General features: G+C 45.0%; 1 protein-coding gene across 6 annotated transcripts in view; it reads right to left on the reverse strand.

The window, feature by feature from the left end:
• Positions 1-22,431, reverse strand: part of CLCC1 (chloride channel CLIC like 1) — a 95,280-nt gene that overhangs the window by 56,336 nt on the left and 16,513 nt on the right. For 4 of the 6 annotated variants that reach the window (XR_011315067.1, XR_011315068.1, XM_069737322.1 and 1 more), the window contains exons 4-7: positions 16,544-16,648; positions 6,851-7,078; positions 5,363-5,503; positions 1,736-1,829 (exon numbers count right to left, since the gene is read on the reverse strand). Coding sequence is in view for 3 of the 6 variants with exons in the window: in XM_069737322.1 (XP_069593423.1) it covers positions 1,736-1,829; positions 5,363-5,503; positions 6,851-7,078; positions 16,544-16,648 (568 nt within the window). In the remaining 3 variants the exon portion in view is untranslated. The remainder of the gene's footprint in view (positions 1-1,735; positions 1,830-5,362; positions 5,504-6,850; positions 7,079-16,543; positions 16,649-22,431) is intronic. The other 2 variants (XR_011315069.1, XM_069737324.1) reach the window with 1 other exon arrangement.

A 22,431-nucleotide genomic window follows, 5' to 3' on the forward strand; every position in this document is an offset into this window, starting at 1 on the left:
GATGAGGTTCACAGTACCTTGGGGTCCGTTTGGCAAGTCTCTGTTTCTTTTTCTCCTCACGTTGGAGTGTGTGAGGTATATCCCTCCGCCTCTCTCACACGCAGGTGTCCTTTCGTTTAAAGTTAATTATATCCACAGTTGAGGTTAAAAATCTTCTGGAACCTGCTTCCAGCAGGTCTAGTTCCCTTAGGAAAGTCTCCCGATGTAGGAATCCGGGTTAAATGTCCGATTTTTGTCGATTATTCTCTGGTTTAGAGGGAGCTCAGGGTTCCTGCTTCCTACCACATCAGCGCTCAAACCACACCCCCCATTTATTATTTTTTTTATTTTGATCACTGAGATATAATCTATCTCAGTGATCAAAATGCACTTTGGAACGAATCTGCCGGCCGGCAGATTCGGCGGGCGCACTGCGCATGCGCCCGCCATTTTGGAAGATGGCGGCGCCCAGGGAGAAGACGGACGGGACCCCGGCTGGATCGGTAAGTATGATGGGGTGGGGGGGGGACCACGGGGGGGGGGGGGGGGATCGGAGCACGGGGGGGGGGGGGGAATCGGAGTGCGGGAGGGGTGGAACGGAGCACGGGGGGCGTGGAACGGAGCACGGGGGGGCTGGAATGGAGCACGGGGGGGTGGAACGGAGCACCGGGGGGGGGGGTGGATCGGAGTGCAGGGGGGGTGATTGGAGCACGTGGGGGTGATTGGAGCACGGGGGGAGCGGACAAGAGCACGGGGGGGAGCGGAGCACTGGACGGAGGGGAGCCGGAGCAGTGTACCGGCCAGATCGGAGGGCTGGGGGGGCGATCGGTGGGGTGGGGTGGGGGCACACTAGTATTTCCAGCCATGGCCGATGATATTTCAGCATCGGCCATGGCTGGATTGTAATATTTCACCCGTTATAATAGGTGAAATATTACAAAATCGCTCTGATTGGCAGTTTCACTTTCAACAGCCAATCAGAGCGATCGTAGCCACGAGGGGGTGAAGCCACCCCCCCTGGGCTAAACTACCACTCCCCCTGTCCCTGCAGATCGGGTGAAATGGGAGTTAACCCTTTCACCCGATCTGCAGGGACGCGATCTTTCCATGACGCCGCATAGGCGTCATGGGTCGGAATGGCACCGACTTTCATGACGCCTACGTGGCGTCATGGGTCGGGAAGGGGTTAAAGGGGTATTCCCTTCTCCAATATCCTATCCCAATATGTAGTAGGTGTAAAAATATTATCAGCAAATACCTCCAATTAGGAATGTAGTATAGTTCTTCTGATTTGCTATGCCGCATACCCATGTGCAGGCACTGTAGTAGCTTAGGTATCCATGGTTACGACCACTAACAACTGTCACTACATGAGTAATTGTAACCATGGATACCTACGTTTTTTACAACAGTATTTGTCAGCTGAAATCAGGAGTGGAGCAATCAGTGGAAAAGCATAACAGAAACATGTCACCGCGTCTGGTTTTGGCTTACAAATAATGATGTGAAATATTGACAAAAACACTGAACGTGGCCTAATAGTAAGACGTAGTGAGACCAGTATATTACTGAAGGTATAGTATGCTGTAGAGCGTCCTCGCTGGCCATGTCCCAGTGCTCAGGTTATGGTAGGAATCTGGGAGGAGGGCCGCTCTACCTAGCACATTCACAACCTGAAAACTATAAAGAAGCATGTGTATTACTGAAAAGGTATGCTACATGATAGCCAGTGCTCAGTAACACATTATTGGCTCACCAAGAAGACTTTCTGACCAGCTCATCTTCTCCCCACAGCTGCCATCAAACTTTTGCTGCTTTGCCAGTTCAGCCTGCTGTTCTGCAAATGCTACCTAAAAACGAAGATAAAACCTTACAATCAGTAGGATCCCTTGTTACACCTTGCTCCAGCCTGGACATGTCACATGGGGGTACATGCTTGTATTCAAAATTGAAAACTTTATTGTAGCTCATGCACATGGCGGGGCCTCCAGGTCTCCAAAGTTCTCTGTCGGATCCTCTATACAGAGGGATTCTTCCACGTTTCCATACAATTGGGGAGCGTGGCAATACCTTTTCCTGCAGACTTCTACAGATCCATCAGTAATAACCTCAGTGAGTCAGAGGTATACAGCGGTGCAGTGAGGAGCACATATACATCAATAGCGGCCATATTATAGCAAGTGCCCCAGAAGTACAGGCAAAATATTGCAGTCTATTGCACGATTCTTTCGCTAAAATGCGGGATCCAAGAAGTATCGTTTCTCCTTGCAGAGAGTGACATGTTAAGCATGTTGAGATGAGGAGACTTAAAGGCACACAGCTCCTCTGGCTCTGGGAAATATACAAATTGTCTCTTCAGAGAGACGAGGACTAGAACTATAGTGCCACCTATTGTAAGTAGCCATCCTAAAAGTCAATGTTGACCCTTTAACGAGCCTTGCACATTTCGGTAAAATGCAAAACACCACGGTGAAAACCCAAAAGAACCACGGTGGATTTGGTGCTGTTAATTTCATTGTTCTTCTCCTATGACAGAGCAGAGCAATGGAGATAAGGAACCTAGGATTGAGTCTAACCCAAAGGATGCAGGCCATATTTTGTGAGCCTTGCAATGGAGAATATACAGCTTTGCACATTGCATCACTGTAATATGAACGGCACTTTTCTTACCAAGGGGGAAAGGCGGTACCTTAACCCTGCTGTTCTGTTGGTCAAAAATGACCGACTTTGAACTTCAATATTCTTTAAAATATTCAAGATGCGGCTCTGAAACCCGTGGCCGACCGACCCATCCTCATTTAAGTCAATCAACCACAAGTTTCAGAACCGCATCTTGAACACCCCAAAAAATACCAAAGTTCAAAATAGGTCTCCCCAGACCGAACAGAACAGCAGGGTTAAGGCAGAAGGAGACACGTACGTCAATTACAAAGCAGAAGAATTAAAGGGGTACTCTGGGAAGATAAAAAATATGTTTGTACTGTCACTGCCCTCATACATTATAAAGATGAGACGTCCAGTGCAGTTTTATGATCTCTATAACCCTTGTAATTCCGTGTGACAGCAGCTGCTCCTCACTGCTCCCCTCCTGTCTGGGACATTACATCATACAGAAGTGCGCACGTGTTGTTGGTCTGCATCCTTTTGTGATTGTCTTATGTGCTTTACATATGTTTATTTTGATAGTATCTGGCCATTTTAACCCCTTTGTGACCAGGCTTGAATGGGCTTTAAAGAGGTTTTCATACGAACAAAGTGAACAGTTTATTTTTTGTTGAACATGAACAGTAAAACAAAATGGGAAATTCTATCCATTATTCAGTAATGTATGTGTATTCCAAAACTACACAAACAAATATAATAGTTGTTTCTGCTTAAAACAAAACTTCATACAGCCACATCACTGAAAATATAAATAAAAAAATATGGCTGGTGAAAAAAAACTTAAAGGGGTTAATTTTAATCAAAATTTTAATCAATAGATCTTTGAATAACAATAAGTTCGACAATTGGATGTCTTTTAAGAAAAATGTTCCTGTGCCCCCGCTATGTACTGTGCTATGGCCTATGTCTGATTGTGCAGGAACATGGTCTGATCATACCACAGCTCCTGGGCAGTGGGGGACGCAAAAGTGAGCATGCAGACAGGACAGCACGGGATCACAGCTGATTCTTTCTTTGAGGTAAAACATTGTTTAAAAACAGGCAATGTAATGTTTTGCCTCACAGAATCAGCTGTGATCCCGTGCTGTAATGTCTGTATAGTCTCTTCTGCCCAGGAGATGTGGTATGATCAGACCATGTTCCTGTACGGTCAGACACGGCCTTTACCCAGTACACAGCAGGAGAAATGTATAAGATTATCTCAGCACAGGGACATTTGTTTTAAACACATCCAATCGCGGAACTGAAGATTATTACAAGATGTATTGATTCAAATCAACCATTCGTGGGAAAACTCCTTGAAATGTGTGCATATAGTGTAGCGTGGGTGTATTAACATAATCCCCTACCGCCACTTTCTCCAGGATCCAGAGCAGTCTGACTCTGCTTCTCAGCGATGTCACCGCTCTGCAGACGCTCCGGGTCACACTGCGTTCTGCCTGACCTGGAAGTGCCTCTTACAATGTAAAGGCCCCTTCACATTAAGCGACGCTGCAGCGATACCGACAACGATCCGGATCGCTGCAGCGTCGCTGTTTGGTCGCTGGAGAGCTGTCACACAGACAGCTCTCCAGCGACCAACGATCCCGAAGTCCCCGGTAACCAGGGTAAACATCGGGTTACTAAGCGCAGGGCCGCGCTTAGTAACCCGATGTTTACCCTGGTTACCAGCGTAAAAGTAAAAAAAAACAAACACTACATACTTACCTACCGCTGTCTGTCCCCGGCGCTCTGCTTCTCTGCACTCCTCCTGTACTGGCTGTGAGCACAGCGGCCGGAAAGCAGAGCGGTGACGTCACCGCTCTGCTTTCCGGCTGACCGACGCTCACAGCCAGTACAGGAGGAGTGCAGAGCACAGCGCGGGGGACAGACAGCGGTAGGTAAGTATGTAGTGTTTGTTTTTTTTAACTTTTACGCTGGTAACCAGGGTAAACATCGGGTTACTAAGCGCGGCCCTGCGCTTAGTTACCCGATGTTTACCCTGGTTACCAGTGAAGACATCGCTGGATCGGCGTCACACTCGCCGATCCAGCGATGTCCACGGGAGATCCAGCGACGAAATAAAGTTCTGGACTTTGTTCAGCGACCAACGATCTCCCAGCAGGGGCCTGATCGTTGGTCGCTGTCACACATAACGATTTCCTTAACGATATCGTTGCTACATCACAAAAAGCAACGATATCGTTAACAATATCGTTATGTGTGAAGGTACCTTAAGACTACGTAGCGTCAGAACAAGGCACTATAGGCTTACACTGTAAAAGAGGCTTCCAGCTCATATACAGAGCACAGTGACTGGGAGAGTCACTGAGAAGAAGAGCAGAACAGTGCTGGATACCGGAGACGGTGATGGCGGGTGCGTAGATTAATACACTACATATTCACACATTTCATGAAAAAATATATATTTGTGGAAATGTTTCTTTGATCAAAAATATTCTGAAATATTGCAGTAATAGCTGGTGCTTAACTGCCAGAGGTGCATACAGATTACATACACTACAGATATTCTTCTAAGTGGTCCATTTTCCTGCAGCGCCATCGCCGGTAAAACTAAGGATCAGAGTGCAAATTCCAACCAAGAGACTGTATGTGTAACTGCTCAGACAGAGTGTTCTTGTAACCCCTCGAATATTATACCAAGGTCCCAGCCATAAAGTTCTATACGTTGCACAATAAACAGGCTAAATCCCCCTGATTGCTGCACATATGCGCTTACCTTATATAAGTACATCCAGTTCCAAGCCACGCTGACAAAAAAGCTTAGAATACAGAGTCTGCGTAACTGTGTAAACCATCCGATGCGTGACCACAACTCCGTCGCTATGATCGATACCAGGCACGTAATACACAGGAGAATCTGCAGGAAAGTAATATCACAATAGAGAGTCAAGCACTCGATGCTAAACGTCCTGCTAGATTTACTTAATATTGTGCAGTAAAACAAGTAATACCATATCCATCATTGCAGAATAATAACTAGGTGGGTCTGCCATGTTCCTTCCCAGTATATTAGATGAATGGGAGAATGGGTAAGACACGGCCGGATACTACCAGAGATCAGCTTCAGATGAAGGTTCTATCTGTCATGGAATATAGTGGAGGACCTGCCAGCTGCCTGCTCTGTCCTACCCACGGGCAGCACGAATAAGATCCCGGCTGCGCTACTGCAGATGTCTAGGCTTTACTCTGAGATCATGATGCATGAATAGCCGGTCGCGGACTATGTGTCCTGGATTACTAGTCAGAGACCGGTCCTCGGCAGCTCCTCCATGCCGCGAGCCTTGTGGCTGATGGTCTCTTCCTATGCACACACATAAGGACAGACCTGGCAGCCTAGGGGAGAAGTCGCTTGCAACCAGCATTCTTGGACTAGTCATCAGTGGCACACAGTCTCTGGCCGGGATTTCTAAGTACGTTCACTTGAGGATTTCAGTGTAAAACAAACATGGCTGCAGTAGCGCACCCAGTGTCTGATTCAGGCTGCCTGCGCCTCTGTGGCATGAATCACATGACAGGTTCCAATTGGGACTTTCCATTAGGATTTTCCTTGGTTATATCTATTTCTGTAGCAGCCAAATAATGAGCCTATTATTACGGCTATTATTAATGGGTCCCTGTCGGCCAAAATTCTCAGTATAAATCACGCACAAAGTCTCGGAGGTATACAGCCCTTATAAGATTTGCACCTTTATAACCCCTTAGTGTCACAACAAGTTTTCACCTTTATGACCAACACAGAAACATAATAAAATATGCTAATAGGGGTGCTCGGAGCACCCTTGGAGTGACTAAGAGGCTCGGAGCACTGATCAGCCCGCTGGTTTAGTATTCCCTCACTAATGATTGACATTGCTGGCTTTCTAGGGCTGAGAATGTTCAGGCAAGTCTGCACAGTCCATCACCAGAGAGGGTAGCTGGGCACACTAAACCAATGGTGGCACAGTGCACTGCGCCTCTCAGCCACGCCATGGGTGCACCGAGCACCCCAATAAGCAGGTTTCATTCACCTTCAGTTTCTGTAAAATAGAGGCAGTGATCAGAACATCGAAGGTCGGATTTCTAAAACTAGATAATCGCAGAGACAGTGAACTCCACTATAACCTTGCTTTCTATTGCAATTTATACATTTGCCACATTAGGTGTATGACGTTCATGATATATTTTGTATTACACAGTGCTACGTACTTTATCCCACTACTGTTACCTTAAAAGTGGTGCCAAGATCAATTCCAATATAGTCCTCAAATATCACCGCCCACCATTCTTTCACATTGTGGGACCTAAACTGCACTAATGTCTTGATCAAAGCTTCTTCAAAAGCTCCAAGGTTCCAGTCATCATCATCATCAATGAACTTCTGAATCTCAATAAGCATTTGTTTTGAAAGGACCATCTCCGCGTTATAATAGACTTCAGAGCTGGAGTCTTCCGGCTGAGGAATAAAAGTCATTCAGTACAAGAACTGCCCAATGTTTACATCCAGTTTAACATTACATATTTGTTTTGCAATTAAATTAATCTTCAAAACATATTCCTAGGGAAAATTAAAGAGCAGAGAGCATTGCAAGAAATTTTGAGCAGGATATTACGGTATGTTCACGAAAATAATAAAAGTCTCATAATGTTGCAACACAATATAAATGGGGCCCAACTACAAGGACCATATGCTGATCCGGGACTGAAATTTAGGAGGGAGTACAAAGTGCTTTTTTCGTTCATGCCGTCCATCATTCTTTTAAACTGTTAATTCCACAATTGCATAAATGCATACTTATTGTAATATACAGACTATATATAAATAAAATATTTCTGAACATTTCATGTATCTTTGTGTCTTTTCCAGCTCTATTTGCCTCTTGATGCATCCAGCTTCATATCGCTAAATGGGGGGTCCTATTCTTACACTGCTTAAAGGGGTTGTCCGGTTCAAATTTATAAATCTGCAGTCACTCTGTGTGGCTGCAGACTTATGAATCCTCCTAGGGAAAGTTCGCCAATTTCTCAGCCAGAACCGGAGTTATACATACTCCCGGCCAGAAAGTGTGGCCTCGCTCCCATACACTGGACTGGACAACTCCTTTAATTTCCCAGCAGCACTTGCTTCACCTCAGTGCTGCAGACCCCTCTCCTGTGTCCTCCTGACTACCCCCACATTGAGTTATCATCAAGCTAATGTAAGTATTACATTCCCCTTAGGCTTCTGTGCACTCTGTGCTCCTGTACAGCACAATGGCCCATTTTATCTTCAGCCATCTGCATCAGTAAAGCTGCCAGTGTAGTTTTACATCATTGTTCGCTGATTCCTCTCAGAGCTCAACTCTGATGCACTCCTATACACCAGAGCTTGTAATTACTGGGCATGGCAGGGCTGACTAGGTTTCTTGTCCGCTGCTGAGAGATCAGTGATGTGAAACTGCAAATGCTCCTCTGTGTTCTGGATCTTCTGCCATATACATCAACAAAGCAGTATTACATCACTGATATGCCAGCAGAAGACAACAAACACAGCTCAGCTCTGCCCTGCGTAGTAATTACAAGCAGTGCTGTATAGGAAAGCAGAAGAGTTCTGCTAGAAACAGAAAAACTGCACAGCGTATTGTCGACCAGGAGGACTGAAACTACTATAGAACGGATCCAGCAGCAGATATGGCAGACTTAAAAATGAGCTGAGCCCTCAAACTTTAAATCGATGATAGTTTGCCCGGCATCTATCTCGCCCAACTCTCCCATACACATACGCAGCTGACCTCTCCAAGAGGAAAAGGATTCGTTGTCTAAAATTGGACATTATAGCAACAAAAGAAGTGAAAAAACACTGGAATAATCAATAAAATATAATTTTTTATTAACACCAAATGGTAAAAGAGCTGCTTATTAGCAGAGAGATAGAGATATATGAATAAAAATAGCACAGGAAAATCACAGGGAAAAGTCATATAGAAAAATGGGTCCAGTAATAATATAACACAAATGACAACAAGTGGTAGAGAAATAACAGTGTAGTCCTTGTAAACAGGTCTAAAATATTAAATAAAATAAATCCAAGTAAGCAGACAATTTAATTTATATATAAGGGCACCCAGCAAAATCCCCAAACATAAACAAGTAAAAAAATGAGAGTGAATTACCATATATAAGTGCCCAATAGCCCCAACGTACGTTTTGCCAGGTGGCTTTCTTAATGAGACATTGGACATTTCTCAATTGGACATTGCGTATCCTTAACTCCCTAGACAATCATCAGTCGGGAGACCCCATATACCCAACCCATCGATATCAGAGGTTTTGGTCGACGTTAGTCTAATGTGTATGGGGGCCTCTATATAGGCATAGATGAGTACATTATTATAAGATCACTTTGTGATTTTGGAAATACACTTGATACTAGAAGTTTACATACACTGTATAAAAAGACACATATGCATGTTTTTCTCAATATCTGACCAAGTGCTCAAATAATGAAAGAGAATGTTTAAGTCATTTTTATTACTTACCTCAAAGTCCAAAGTTTACATACACTAAGATTACTACTATGCCTTTAAACAATTCTGGACTGCCCATATGATGAGGTCACGTGTTTGGAAGCTTCTGTTTTTTTGGCAATATCTGAGTTAATTAGAGACAAACCTGGGGATGTATTTTAATGCACACTTGAAACACACTGCTTTTTTGTGTAGTATCATGGAAAAGTCTCAAGAAATCAGCCATGATATCAGGAAGAGAATTGTGGACTTGCACAAGTCTGGCTCATCTTTGGGTACAATTTCAAGATACCTGAAGGCCTTGTTCATTTTTACAAACAATTATAGGCAAGTACAAACAAGATGGGAATGTCCAGCCATCATACTGCTCAGGAAGGAGATGGGTTCAGTGTCCCAGAGATGAACGTGCTTTGGTCCGACATGTGCATATCAACCAAGGACAAAAGCAAAAGAGCCTTGTGAGGATGATTGTGGAAGCTGGTAAGAGGGTGTCAATATCCACAGTGAAACAGGTACTGTATCAACATGTGCTGAAAGGCCACACTACCAGGAAGAAGTCATTACTCCAAAAGAAACATAAAAAAGCCAGATTAATGTTTGCAAATGCACACTGGAACGAAGACCTTAATTTTTGGAGACATGTCCTGTGGTCTGATGAAACTAAAATTGAACATTTTGGGCATAATGACCATTATTACGTTTGGAGGAAAAAGGGAGAAGCTTGGAAGCTTAAGAACACCATCCCAACTGTGAAACATAGGGGTGGCAGCATCATGTTATGGGGTTGTTTTTCTGCACGAGTGACTGGTGCACTTCACAAAATAGATGGCATCATGCGAAAACATTATGTGGCAATACTGCAGCAACATCTCAAGACATCTGCCAGGAAGTTAAAGCTTGGGCAGAAATGGGTCTTCCAAATGGACAATGACCTGAAGCATACTGCCAAAATGGTTACAAAGTAGCCCCTTAGTGACCACCATGTATTTTTACTGACCTGTGATTCAAGATACTAGCATCCTCCGACGGGTGACAATCCAGCAGATGTCAACTGTACACTATAGCTGACAACTTGCAGCATCAGCCACAATCAGTGTTGGCACAGTCTATGGTCTTTTAACACCTAAGATGCTGCTGTCAATAGTGATTACGGCTTCTTGATGGTTAACAGAGTGTGGGGGCTTCCTCTTTAACCTCATTGGCACACTAAGATCTTGACTGTGTAGTCCTGATGTTTGCCATGGCAATTCACTGCCAAATAATGAATTTGGAGTCTGCCGACTACAGTTGTCTGTTCAAAAGTTATCAAAATTTAGTTGGTAAAAAGAAACTTTTTCATTCCAGTCATGCCACTTTGCATTAATTCCTGAAAAGCACCTGAAGGGTTAAAAAACGAGCCGAAAGCTATTTTGAATACCTTGATAGATGCGGTTTTTAAAATGGTATCACTTTTGTGGGTTTCCAATATATAGGACCCCCAGAGTCACTTCAAAACTGAACAAGTTCATAAAAATATATGTTTTATAAATTTCCTTAAAAAAAATGAAAAATTACTGGTACAGTTTTTAAACCTTCTAAAATTGGAACAAAATAAAAGAACATTTTACAAATGGTGCTGATGTAAAGCAGACATGAGTAAAATGTTATTTATTAATGTTTTTGTGTGGTATTACCATCTGGATTAAAGGGATAATCATTCAAAGTTTGAAAATTGCTAATTTTTTAAAAAATTTTGCAAAATTTCTGATATTTTTATAAATGAATGCAAAACATATCAACCTAAATTTACCATTATCATAAAGTACAATGTCTCACGAAAAAACAAACAATCCCAAAATCAATGGGATATGTTGAAGCATTCCAGAGTTATTACTACATAAAGTGACACTGTTCAGATTTTTTAAAAATTGGCCCGGTCACTAAGGAGTTAAGGATAACAAAGTCAATGTTTTGGAGTGGCCATCACAACGCCCTGATCTCAATCCTATTGAAAATTTATGGGCAAAGCTGAAAACCTGTTCACAGTGTACCAATCTCTCGATCACTGGGCTACAGCCTTTACGAACTACAGAACCCGAGGAGGAACATACAGCAGACATGAGGATTCACTACGTGACCGTTGATTGGTAAACATTTACTGATTGGTAGTCACTTAACAGGCTATATACACAGGCAGACCGTGGTAAATGATTCACCCTGAGTGATCTACAGTGGATCGGTCAGTGCACATAAGCCACATGGTTCATCAGGGCCAGTCTCGTTGACACAGGACGATGCACCACTGAGAACGATATTTTGCGCTGTACAAAAGATCATTTCACCAGATGACTGATTGTTCAGCTGGTTCATCAGGTGATCGGCGCCTGTATGCACTTGAAAGATTATTGTGAATGAGTGTTCTTCAGAAGAAGGATCATTCATGACAATCTTTCAGTGTAAATGCAGCTTTCCACCGCTTCCTCAATACAGATCACACGAAAGATTGACCGAGCATTCATGTGTCTGAAGGAATTAGAAGAAATATCTTCCGGGATAAAGAGCATACGGATACTACTATAGAACAGCTCCGTTACCTCTGCTCTGAATACCTGTTGCGCGTCGGGGCAGAGAGACACCAAGGAATTTCCACGTGGCTACATGCCAGGTACATATAACCTTCTGATATCTACCACTCTTGAGCAAGATCACTATAAGATACAGCGCATACAGGCACATAGGGATAAACGTAGATTTACCCAAGAATGTAGGAATGTACCAATAGCTGTTTTCTTGTTCACATTCATGCCTTATACGTGTAATCATTGTCATTGATTCCCACACAGTAGGGAACCAATACACACTCCGTTAAAGCTAATTACCAGAGGCTTGTTTTCAACCACAAAGAGACGTTTATATTATTGTGAATGTGGCCAATGTTTTGGAATACGCTATGGTAATGAAGTCCCTCTTCGTAGGATCTAGTACCCTTCTCATAATGTATGTCTTGGTTTTAAATGTTTATTAATAAAGTAGATTTTATTTTAAAATACTACTTTGGAGATCATTCCTTATTGATGCTTGGCCACCGCCATAGTGATGTTATTTAGTATAGTGGTACATTGCCCTTAATGTTGATGGGTTTAATTACTTTGGGCACCTCATTGTGAATAAATATAGACTAATACAAAATCTGAAGAATCACATATTTATACACAACATTAGATGTGGTGTACCTAATTATTTGTACTAAATGTCCAACTGGGGGTTTGCATGTAGGGGAGGCAGGGCAAAAGATTAGAACAAGGATGAATTCTCATCGCCACACAATATGAGAAAAAAGAATGAGGCCAAACATTTTTGTATCCCTGATCACAGCACCATGGACATGAAATTACTTGTATTAAAAGAGTCTGGGAATATAAATTCATGACAACCTTTGGCACAATCAGTGCAGGAATGAATATGTTGCATGAATTTATGCCTTTTTACATCAATTAACCCATTACTTGCCAAATTAGAAATTTTCATTTTACGAATTTTTCAGAAAAGGGCGTCCCAATATTCAATTAAAAATGACAATGACACGATTTCCTATTTTGAAAACATTCCTTTTACAAACACAACACAAAAAATTGGATCTAACTATAAAAATTATAAAGTCTTAGTTGCTAGAAGTAAAAGATTAGGCGTCCCCCAAAAAATACATTGGTAGATAATGGGTTAAGGAATTTGCTCCTCCGACCTTGTGGGGACATCACAACACAGAACCAAACCCCAATCAGAGGACAACAAAACTTTCTCCCTCCTTATCTATGAACTGTTCCAATAGTTATGGCAACAACTGTTTATCCCTGTCTCATAATGATAATTCTGCTTCACGTCACCTGTCTTATCTATTGCATTATTTCTGCGCTGTGTTGTGTATAAATATGTGATTCTTTAGATTTTGTATTAGGCTATGCCTGATAAAGAGACCCGAGTAGTCTCGAAAGCTTGCAATTTGTTACCATCTTTTCAGTTAGCCATTAAAAGGTATCAACCACTGAGAACTCTCAATTCTAAATATTTTTCTTTCTACTGGCTAACACGGTACAAAGATATACGGTATATATTTCTTGTGTTTTATTAGGCTACGTTCACACTAGCGTTGCGCCGCCCTGCGTCGACGACGCAACGCACGAAAAAACGCGCGCAAACACGCGCGCGTTTTGTGACGCGTGCGTCGTTTTTGACCAAAATCGGACGCACAGAAAATGCAACTTGTTGCATTTTCTTGCGTCCGACGCTAGCGTCGGAAACGACGCAAGTGTCGAAAAACGCCACCCTAAAAACGCACGCGTCCCCTATGTTAAACATAGGGGCGCGTCGCCGCTGCGTCGCCGGCGCAACAGCGACGCACATTGGCGGAACGCCAATGTGAACGTAGCCTTAGTGATTTGCTTGCTCATCAGTTCAGCCTCAGGAACCAATGTTTCCATTCAGTGACAGCAAGCAGAGGAAGACTGCTGGTTGAGTTATATATATATATATATATATATATATATATATGTATATATATATATATATATATAATCTATCTATAATATAACGCTGGGAGCGTCACTCTGTCCGAAGCCTTTATAGACTGCGCAAGCTGGCCCCCAGGAGATCGCGGTATGCGTAAACACTGAACGCACACCGCGATCTCCAACAGAGAAGCAGGAACCGCCAGGAGGGTAAGTATCGGCTATATTCACCTGGCCCCGTTCCACCGCTGCGCGCCGCCATCTTCTGGGTCCTCTGCCTGTGACGTTCAGTTCAGAGGGCGCGATGACGCGCTTAATGCGCGCCGCCCTCTGACTGACCAGTCACAGCCAGAGGACCCGGAAGATGGCGGCGCGCAGCGGTGGAACGGGGCCAGGTGAATATAGCAAGTGCTGGGGGGCTTGAACTAGTGGCGATACCGGCACCTGACCCCCACAGCGCGCCGGTGTCCCCGCCTGCTCAGGCCCCCCAGTACTCGGTGCCCAGCGACGATAGGCGAGTATGGTATTTTTTTTTCTTCATATATTGCAGCAGCATACAGGGCATATACCATGGAGCATCTTATGGGGCTATAAACCATAATGGAGCAGTGTACGGGGGCATACACTATGGAGCATCTTCTGGGGGCCATCAACCATAATGGAGCAGTGTACGGGGCATATACTATGGAGCATCTTATGAGGGCCATAAACCTTTATGGAGCAGCATACGGGGCATGTACTATGGAGCATCTTATGGGGGCCATCAACCATAATGGAGCAGTGTACGGGGGCATATACAATGGAGCATCTTATGGGGCCATAAACCATAATGGAGCAGTGTACGGGGGCATATACCATGGAGCATCTTATGGGGCCATAAACCATAATGGAGCAGTGTACGGGGGCATATACAATGGAGCATCTTATGGGGCCATAAACCATAATGGAGCAGTGTACGGGGGCATACACTATGGAGCATCTTATGGGGCCATAAACCATAATGGAGCAGTGTACGGGGGCATATACAATGGAGCATCTTATGGGGCCATAAACCATAATGGAGCAGTGTACGGGGACATATACCATGGAGCATCTTATGGGGGCCATAAACCATAATGGAGCAGTGTACGGGGGCATATACCATGGAGCATCTTATGGGGGCCTTCAACCTTTATGGAGCAGTGTATGGGGCATATACTATGGAGCATCTTATGGGGGCCATAAACCTTTATGGAGCAGCATATGGGGCATATGGATGGGAGCAGCAAATTAAAGAACGGTGGCGCAGGATGGGAGCAGCACATGTCAGAATGGAGGCGCAGGATGGGTGCAGCACATGTCAGGATGGAGGCGCAGGATGGGAGCAGCACATGACAGGATGGGGGCACAGGATGGGTGCAGCACATGACAGGATGGGGGCGCAGGATGGGAGCAGCACATGACAGGATGGGGGCGCAGGATGGGTGCAGCACATGACAGGATGGGGCGCAGGATGGGTGCAGCACATGACAGAATGGGGGCGCAGGATGGGTGCAGCACATGACAGGATGGGGACGCAGGATGGAGCAGCACATACCAGGATGGAGACCATATACCAATATAAATGCTCGCCACCCAGGCGTAGAACGGGTTCAATAGCTAGTATATATATAGTGTGCTTTCAGCAACTATGTCCATTGTGTGGATCGGGATAGTAGACCCAGTGAAGCCATCGCCACAGGGGGTCTCGCATACAACCCAAGATGAGAAGGTGATGGGATGCTGTAATATTTTTCATTCTTTGAGCTAAAAGCAAAAGGTTTACGGGGGAGAGTGTGTACACTTCTGCCATCCACATGGATGGCCTATGGAGTTTGGAGATCGGTTGCCGGCTGGGCTGGACATGTCCTACTGTTGAGGGATCTGTCGTCTGGATTTCAGGAACGTCCTTAACTGGAACTGTTGCTGCTGGATACATGGGCTTTGGTTGTGTTACCTGTCATTTGGTGGAGCGTGGACTGTGACAACAGACTATACTGGCAGGAGATACAAAATCTATGGGGCAACCAAAAGTGGGGAGACAGCGAGTATCGCCTGGTATGGGGGCAGTGGGATTAAAGGCCCCAGGTAGTGGATCTTGTGGACTGGGGACATTGAATTTTCGCCATATAACCAGAGTTATGGTAAAACCATGGCCGTAAGGATTAAAACATAGTTTCACCATTAACCTGCCTAGGTGATTATTACAACCCACAACCTCAGTTCTTCACACCCATGTCAGTCATTTACTGACCACAATGTCAGCAAAAGGAAGGGAAAGAGAGAGAAAAAAAAAATTGTTAGTAGTCTTGCAACCAGTTCCATTGTGCTACCTTACAAGTAGAAAGCGGACAGCTTGGAGCAAGGACCAGAACATGCCAGTAGTGCCTCATGCTGCAAATATGTGAGCCGAGGGGCAACCTATTGTCACCGAGCAGTGTTAGTAAGAGAGTTACAGGTTGTTGTAAATATTAGAAATAAGCAAAAATGTAGGACGTCTAAAACGTATTTTTTACTTTTAGAAAAATAGGCCATGCACATAAACCTATATCCAAAATGACCCTGTATGGGTGGTGTTCCCAGAGCAAAGCTCTGACACTTATTACTACTATGTAAGATTCAATCAGATAAGTGTCTGAGCAGGAATCTGGGAACACCAGCCATATAAGGGTACTTTTAGATATAGCTCTGTATATATGTGCATCACCTTTTTTTCAGAAATAGTAAAAAAATTGTTTCATACTTCCTACATTATTTCTTTGTTCTGAGTCTTAACTGATGCGTCATAAACGTCTGATGTCTCCTATATGGGACATTGATTAATTCTAATGCTTATATAATTTATGTAAAGATGCTTATATAATTTATGTAGAGATCAAAACGCACAAGAAGAACAATTATTTTACTACTTACAAGCCCAAAACGTTTGGCCTCACTTAGCACCTTGCGCAGGTAGCGTCTGAAGACCGGGTTACTGTTGGTCTCTGGTAATTTTACAACTTCTTTGTGTTCCTCGGTCTGAAAGAAAACAAACGAGCTGAGAACATAGAGCTGATGGACTTTGAGTTCACACCATTAGAAGTCAAATAACTCGGGGGTTGTAGCTTAGCATCAAATTGTGCAGATGCACTAAACTTGAACTCCTCAGTCTAATAAAATTGGCTGGCACCCGGCATGAATCGGGGGGTAAAACCCACTGCAGCATAGCTGGGAAGGAAAGGGTTAAATCCCAGCTTTGCAAGATCTTGATTAGACCCACTTGTTGGGTTTTGATAAGAACCAGGAAATAGCCTCATGGAGTGGCAGTCTGCTAAAGGACAGTCAGTCTGCTGGATGTTGAGTGACCAGCCAAAATGTGAGCTGTAGCTGAGAGAGACCGCATCAGCCGGGAAATCTCGAAAAAAAAATGTAAACCTATAGAAACTGAAATGTGACAATCCAGAGAATAGGCTTCACCATACAAATGTCAGAATAATTGAATTACAAGAAAGAGTGAATGGCTCCAACCAGGTGGATTCCATCAAGAAGTGATTCAAGAGAACATTCCTTGATGCAAACTACTCTTCAGCCTTTGTGGTGGAAAGAGCACATCAAGTCCCAACCTGAAAGCGTCCTATATGAGCTGTGCAAAGACCATTACTCGTCCAGAATGCTCAACTGGAAGGACTGGTATCCTTTCCTTCAATTTGCCAGGATATTAGGGTAGATCTGCTATAATGACTTTCCTATTTCTATGCTGATTTGCAAAGGAAACGGGTCATATGCGTGTCAGTCAAAGGGAACCTATCACCCCCAAAATCGAAGATGAGCTAAGCCCACCGGCATCAGGGGCTTATCTACAGCATTCTGTAATGCTGTAGATAAGTCCCCGATTTATACTGAAAGATAAGAAAAAGAGGTTGGATTATACTCGCCTGGGCAGGCGGTCCGATCCAATGAGCGTCGCGGTCCGGGGCCACCCATCTTTTTACGATGACGTCCTCTTCTTGTCTTCACGCTGCGGCTCAGGCGTACTTTGTCTGCCCTGTTGAGGGCAGAGCAAAAGTACTGCAGTGCGCAGAAGCCGGGAAAGGTCAGAAAGGCCTGGTGCCTGCGCACTGAAGTACTTTGGTCTGACATGCTCTGCGCCGCAGTATGAAAACAAGAAGAGGACGTCATCCTATGAAGATGGGAGGCCCCGGACCGGACCGTGATGCCCATCGGACCGGACCGCCCCCCCAGGTGAGTATAATTTAACCTTTTTCTCATCTTTCAGGATACATCGGGGGCTTATCTACAGCATTACAGAATGCGTTGGGAAGAGAAAGAGGACATATCATCCAGGGTGGTTATACTAACTAAAGGGCTTCACTAAGTAGGCTCAAACTTGGGGACTGCCCTTGTTAGGGCGGGAGTCTTATACACGGGGCACGACAGGGAAGATAGCTTCAAACCCTTCCCCCCCACCTATATTTTTGTTCTCCCCCCCCATTGGAAAAGGTTTATTGGTCTCCGTCCCACGCCATGCTCTCAATAAGCACAAGAATCTATAACAAGAAGAGAGACAGCAATTGGGTGAGATCATGCCATTTTTCTTGTCTAGTGCACGGTTAAACATGAGCACCAAATTGTTTTTAAAGTACACATAATTTTAGAGGTATACATATTAAATGTTAAGTTTTAGAGTCTAGTGGCTGGCTATGCTGGGTTGTTTGTGAGGTATTCAGAGCCATACTGTGTGCTCAGATCCAGCCAAATGCAGCCAAACTGATTGGTCGTCGTTTCATACTACAGATGGACAATGACCCAAAACATAAAGCCAAAGCAACCCAGGAGTTTATTAAAGCAAAGAAGTGGAATATTCTTGAATGGCCAAGTCAGTCACCTGATCTCACCCCAATTGAGCATGCATTTCACTTCTTAAAGACTAAACTTCAGACAGAAAGGCCCACAAACAAACATCAACTGAAAACCACCGCAGTGAAGGCCTGGCAGAGCATCAAAAAGGAGGAAACACAGCGTCTGGTGATGTCCATGAGTTCAAGACTTTTCAACCAAGTACTAAAAATGAACATTTTATTTAACATTATTGAATCTGTCCAATTACTTTTGGTCCCTTTAAAAACAGGGTGGCACATGTTAAAGGGAACCTGTCACCCCGTTTTTTGAGATTGAGATATAAATACTGTTAAATAGGGCCTGCGCTGTGTGTTACTATAGTGTATGTAGTGTACCCTGATTCCCCATGTATGCTGAGAAATAACTTACCAAAGTCGCCGTTTTCGCCTGTCAATCAGGCTGGTCAGGTCGGGAGGGCGTGTTCACAGCGCTGGTTCTTCCTCAGCTTTACGTTGGTGGCGTAGTGGTGTCCGCATGTTGAGGTGACTAATCCACTGTGGGCACGTGAACAAGCAGCGCGCGATCTGCGCTGTCATCCCTTTCGTCGGTGGGGGCGGCCATCTTCCTGGGGCCGCGCGTGCGCAGATCGAGTGCTCTGCTGCACGGGGCTTCAGGAAAATGGCCGCGGGATGCCGCGCGTGCGCATTAGAGATCGCGGCGGCCATTTTCCCAAAGCCGAGATGCAAACTCTGCGATCTCTAATGCGCACGCGCGGCATCCCGCGGCCATTTTCCTGAAGCCCCGTGCAGCAGAGCACTCGATCTGCGCACGCGCGGCCCCAGGAAGATGGCCGCCCCCACCGACGAAAGGGATGACAGCGCAGATCGCGCGCTGCTTGTTCAACGTGCCCACAGTGGATTAGTCACCTCAACATGCGGACACCACTACGCCACCAACGTAAAGCTGAGGAAGAACCAGCGCTGTGAACACGCCCTCCCGACCTGACCAGCCTGATTGACAGGCGAAAACGGCGACTTTGGTAAGTTATTTCTCAGCATAGGTGGGGAATCGGGGTACACTACATACACTATAGTAACACACAGCGCAGGCCCTATTTAACAGTATTTATACCTCAATCTCAAAAAACGGGGTGACAGGTTCCCTTTAAGGAGCTGAAACTCCTAGACCCTTCATTCAATTTTAATGTGGATACCCTCAAATGAAAGCTGAAAGTCTGAACTTCAACTGCATCTGAATTGTTTTGTTTAAAATTCATTGTGGTAATGTCTATAACCAAAATTAGAAAAATGTTGTCTCTGTCCAAATATATATGGACCTAACTGTATTTGTGTGTTTCTTCAGAAACTTTGCTACACCAAAGCTTGCCTTGTAACATCATTTATTTTATTTTTGTTAGCCATTAAAAGGTATCATAACTACAAGATTATCTTGCGAAAGGGAGGGAGGTGTCACTTTTGCGCTGATGATGCTGCTGCTGATGAATCCGCAATGGTTTCCAATGGATAAACAGGGTACTCACAGTAAAATCCTTTTCTCCAAGCCACTCATTGGAGGACACAGACCATGGGTGTATACTAAAGCAAAAAAGGGAAGAAGTCAGCGCTGCTTATGGTCAGAACGCAATACATAAAGTGCAAATGCACATATTGATTTCTAACTGTATTTCAAAATGAGACATTTAGCAAACAATTGATCAATTCTTTGAGCCACCCCGCCACGTCACGGGATTCTCATAATGGGGCAGTCCTACTCTACGTTTTTTATATTCGCTATGCCATAAAGGCCTCCTAAATGTATTAAAAGCAAGACCACATTAAATGGGAGTGATTCAGAAATGCTCCAGGTACAGCTTGCATTTAATGTGGTCTTGCTTTTAATGCATTTAGGAGGCCTTTATGGTACTCAGCGTGAGGAAAATCTCTGAGACCTAGGACCTTTAGGTCTCAACTGCTTTGGTCGGGACTATCAATGCTGGTTAGGTCTGAACGAGACCTGAGCTCCTCCATCCTTTCGTGGAGAACGTCCTGAATCGGACGAAGTAGTGGTAGGGCCCAGCCTGGAGTGGAGCGAAATTGAACGGAAATGGAACTGTTGCTGTCTCCGAAAGGGATGCCTAAGTCTCTGTTGGGGAAGGAATTTACTCTTCCCTCCCGTAGCATCGGAAATAAGCTGACCTAGCTTTTCTCCAAATAAGTAATCGCTTTGATAAGGAAAGGAGGTGAGAGACTTTTTTGATGCAGAGTCCGCCTTCCACTCACTGAGCCATAATGTCCTTCTGATAGTGATGGTATTGGATGCTGACTGAGCAGCACAACCGGCCGCATCCAAGGATGCATGTACCAGGTTATCGCCTGCCTGGGAAATTTGGTTGGCAAGGTGCGCCGCTTCAGGAGGAAGGTACTGCTCCGAAGTGAAGTAGCTAAGGTCTCTGACCAGAAAACCATTGCCTTAGCGACCCATGCTGTGGCAAAGGATGGATAGAGAGCCGAACCTGAGGATTCAAAGACAGAGCGAGCCAAACTTTCTATCTGACGGTCCGTGGGATTTTTGATGGATCAGCCATCCGGCACGGACAGGAGAGATTTTGATGCTAGGTGGGATACTGGGGGATCTACCACCGGAGATTCAGCCCAATCTTTTTTCAGATCCGCTGAAAAAGGATACCTTGCTTCAAGAGGCCTTTGTCCTGTGAAGCGATTATCCGGGCGTTCTCTCTGCCTATTAACTATGGCTCTAAATTCAAAATGAATAGTAAATGCCTTATGAAAGCGTTTAGTCCTTTTAAAGGACACGGTTTGATCCGGAGAGGAGCCGAAATCTTCCTCAACCTTTAAAGCCTGGTTGACAGCCTCAATCAGCGAATCCACTGTTTTCTGAAAATCTGGCGAATCCGGATCTAAGGAACCATCAGATTCACACTCAGATTTGCATTCGCTACTGACCTCTGGAGAGGGAGAGCGAGAAACAGAGCTGAGACGACAAGGCACGCATCTGCTCAGGAGATGTGCTACAGATCCGTTTTAGACGGCTTCTAGAGTGCTTTTGGCCCTTGCTATCTGACTGCTCCTGGCTTGGGGAGGATCCGTCTAAATCAGTCCTGCAAACGCTCTGGTCCCCCGAAGGATCACTGAGGGATTCAATCGATTTGGCCAGCGAAGTCATGGATTGAGACAGTAACGAAGCCCATACAGAGGGACTAGGTACACTGAACTCGGTGGCGGAGGAGAGCTCCTAAGCGCAGTTGGGGTCACAGGCATTGCAGAGAGGCGAACTCTAAGCCTTAGGAAACGCATACTGGCAGGAGGAGCATGAAGTAAAAAATATAGCCATAGTCTTGTTAGACTTTTTAGATGCCTTAGGCTGGGACATGATGTACCCTTCAATGTAGCTCTATAATAATACTGCTGAGAAAAGGGGGGGCAGCAGGGAGGAGGATGTATAAGCAGCGCTCCTTTACCCAGGTCTGTGTCCCGCGCATCTCCTGTGTTTCTCCAACTGCGTGGCCCCTGCGCTGAGAACACTTGCTGCCGGGACCTTTCCGTCCTTCTTGATGGCAGTTAGTGTGTCCTGAGGCGGTCTGGGGGAAGAAAGATGGCCCCCGAGATCTCAGAGGTGCTTCTCGTGCTGTGCGAGAAGAACCAGGACCGGTGGACAGAGCCTCCGTATCGCGTCATCACATGGGCGGATAGGAGATGCGGCCTAGTACAGGGCCGAAGCCGGGGACTAAATTTGCAGCGCCGATGCAGGAAGAGGCCGAATACGCACCCCCGCAGTCAAAATGGGTCCCATTTAACCACCGCCGCCTGAAAGGAGCCCTCCAGCCCCAGCATTTACCAGGAGAAGCTGCCTTGTGGCAGATAAGGCAGCTTCCTGCAGGTCCTCCTGAGTTGCTTCTGGTCTGGACGGTGCAGGGATAAGGGGGAAAAGCCTCAATCAACCATCCCTTTAGAAGGGATTCAGAG

The sequence above is a fragment of the Ranitomeya imitator genome, chromosome 8, assembly GCF_032444005.1.
Source record: "Ranitomeya imitator isolate aRanImi1 chromosome 8, aRanImi1.pri, whole genome shotgun sequence".
NCBI classification, from domain to species: domain Eukaryota; kingdom Metazoa; phylum Chordata; class Amphibia; order Anura; family Dendrobatidae; genus Ranitomeya; species Ranitomeya imitator.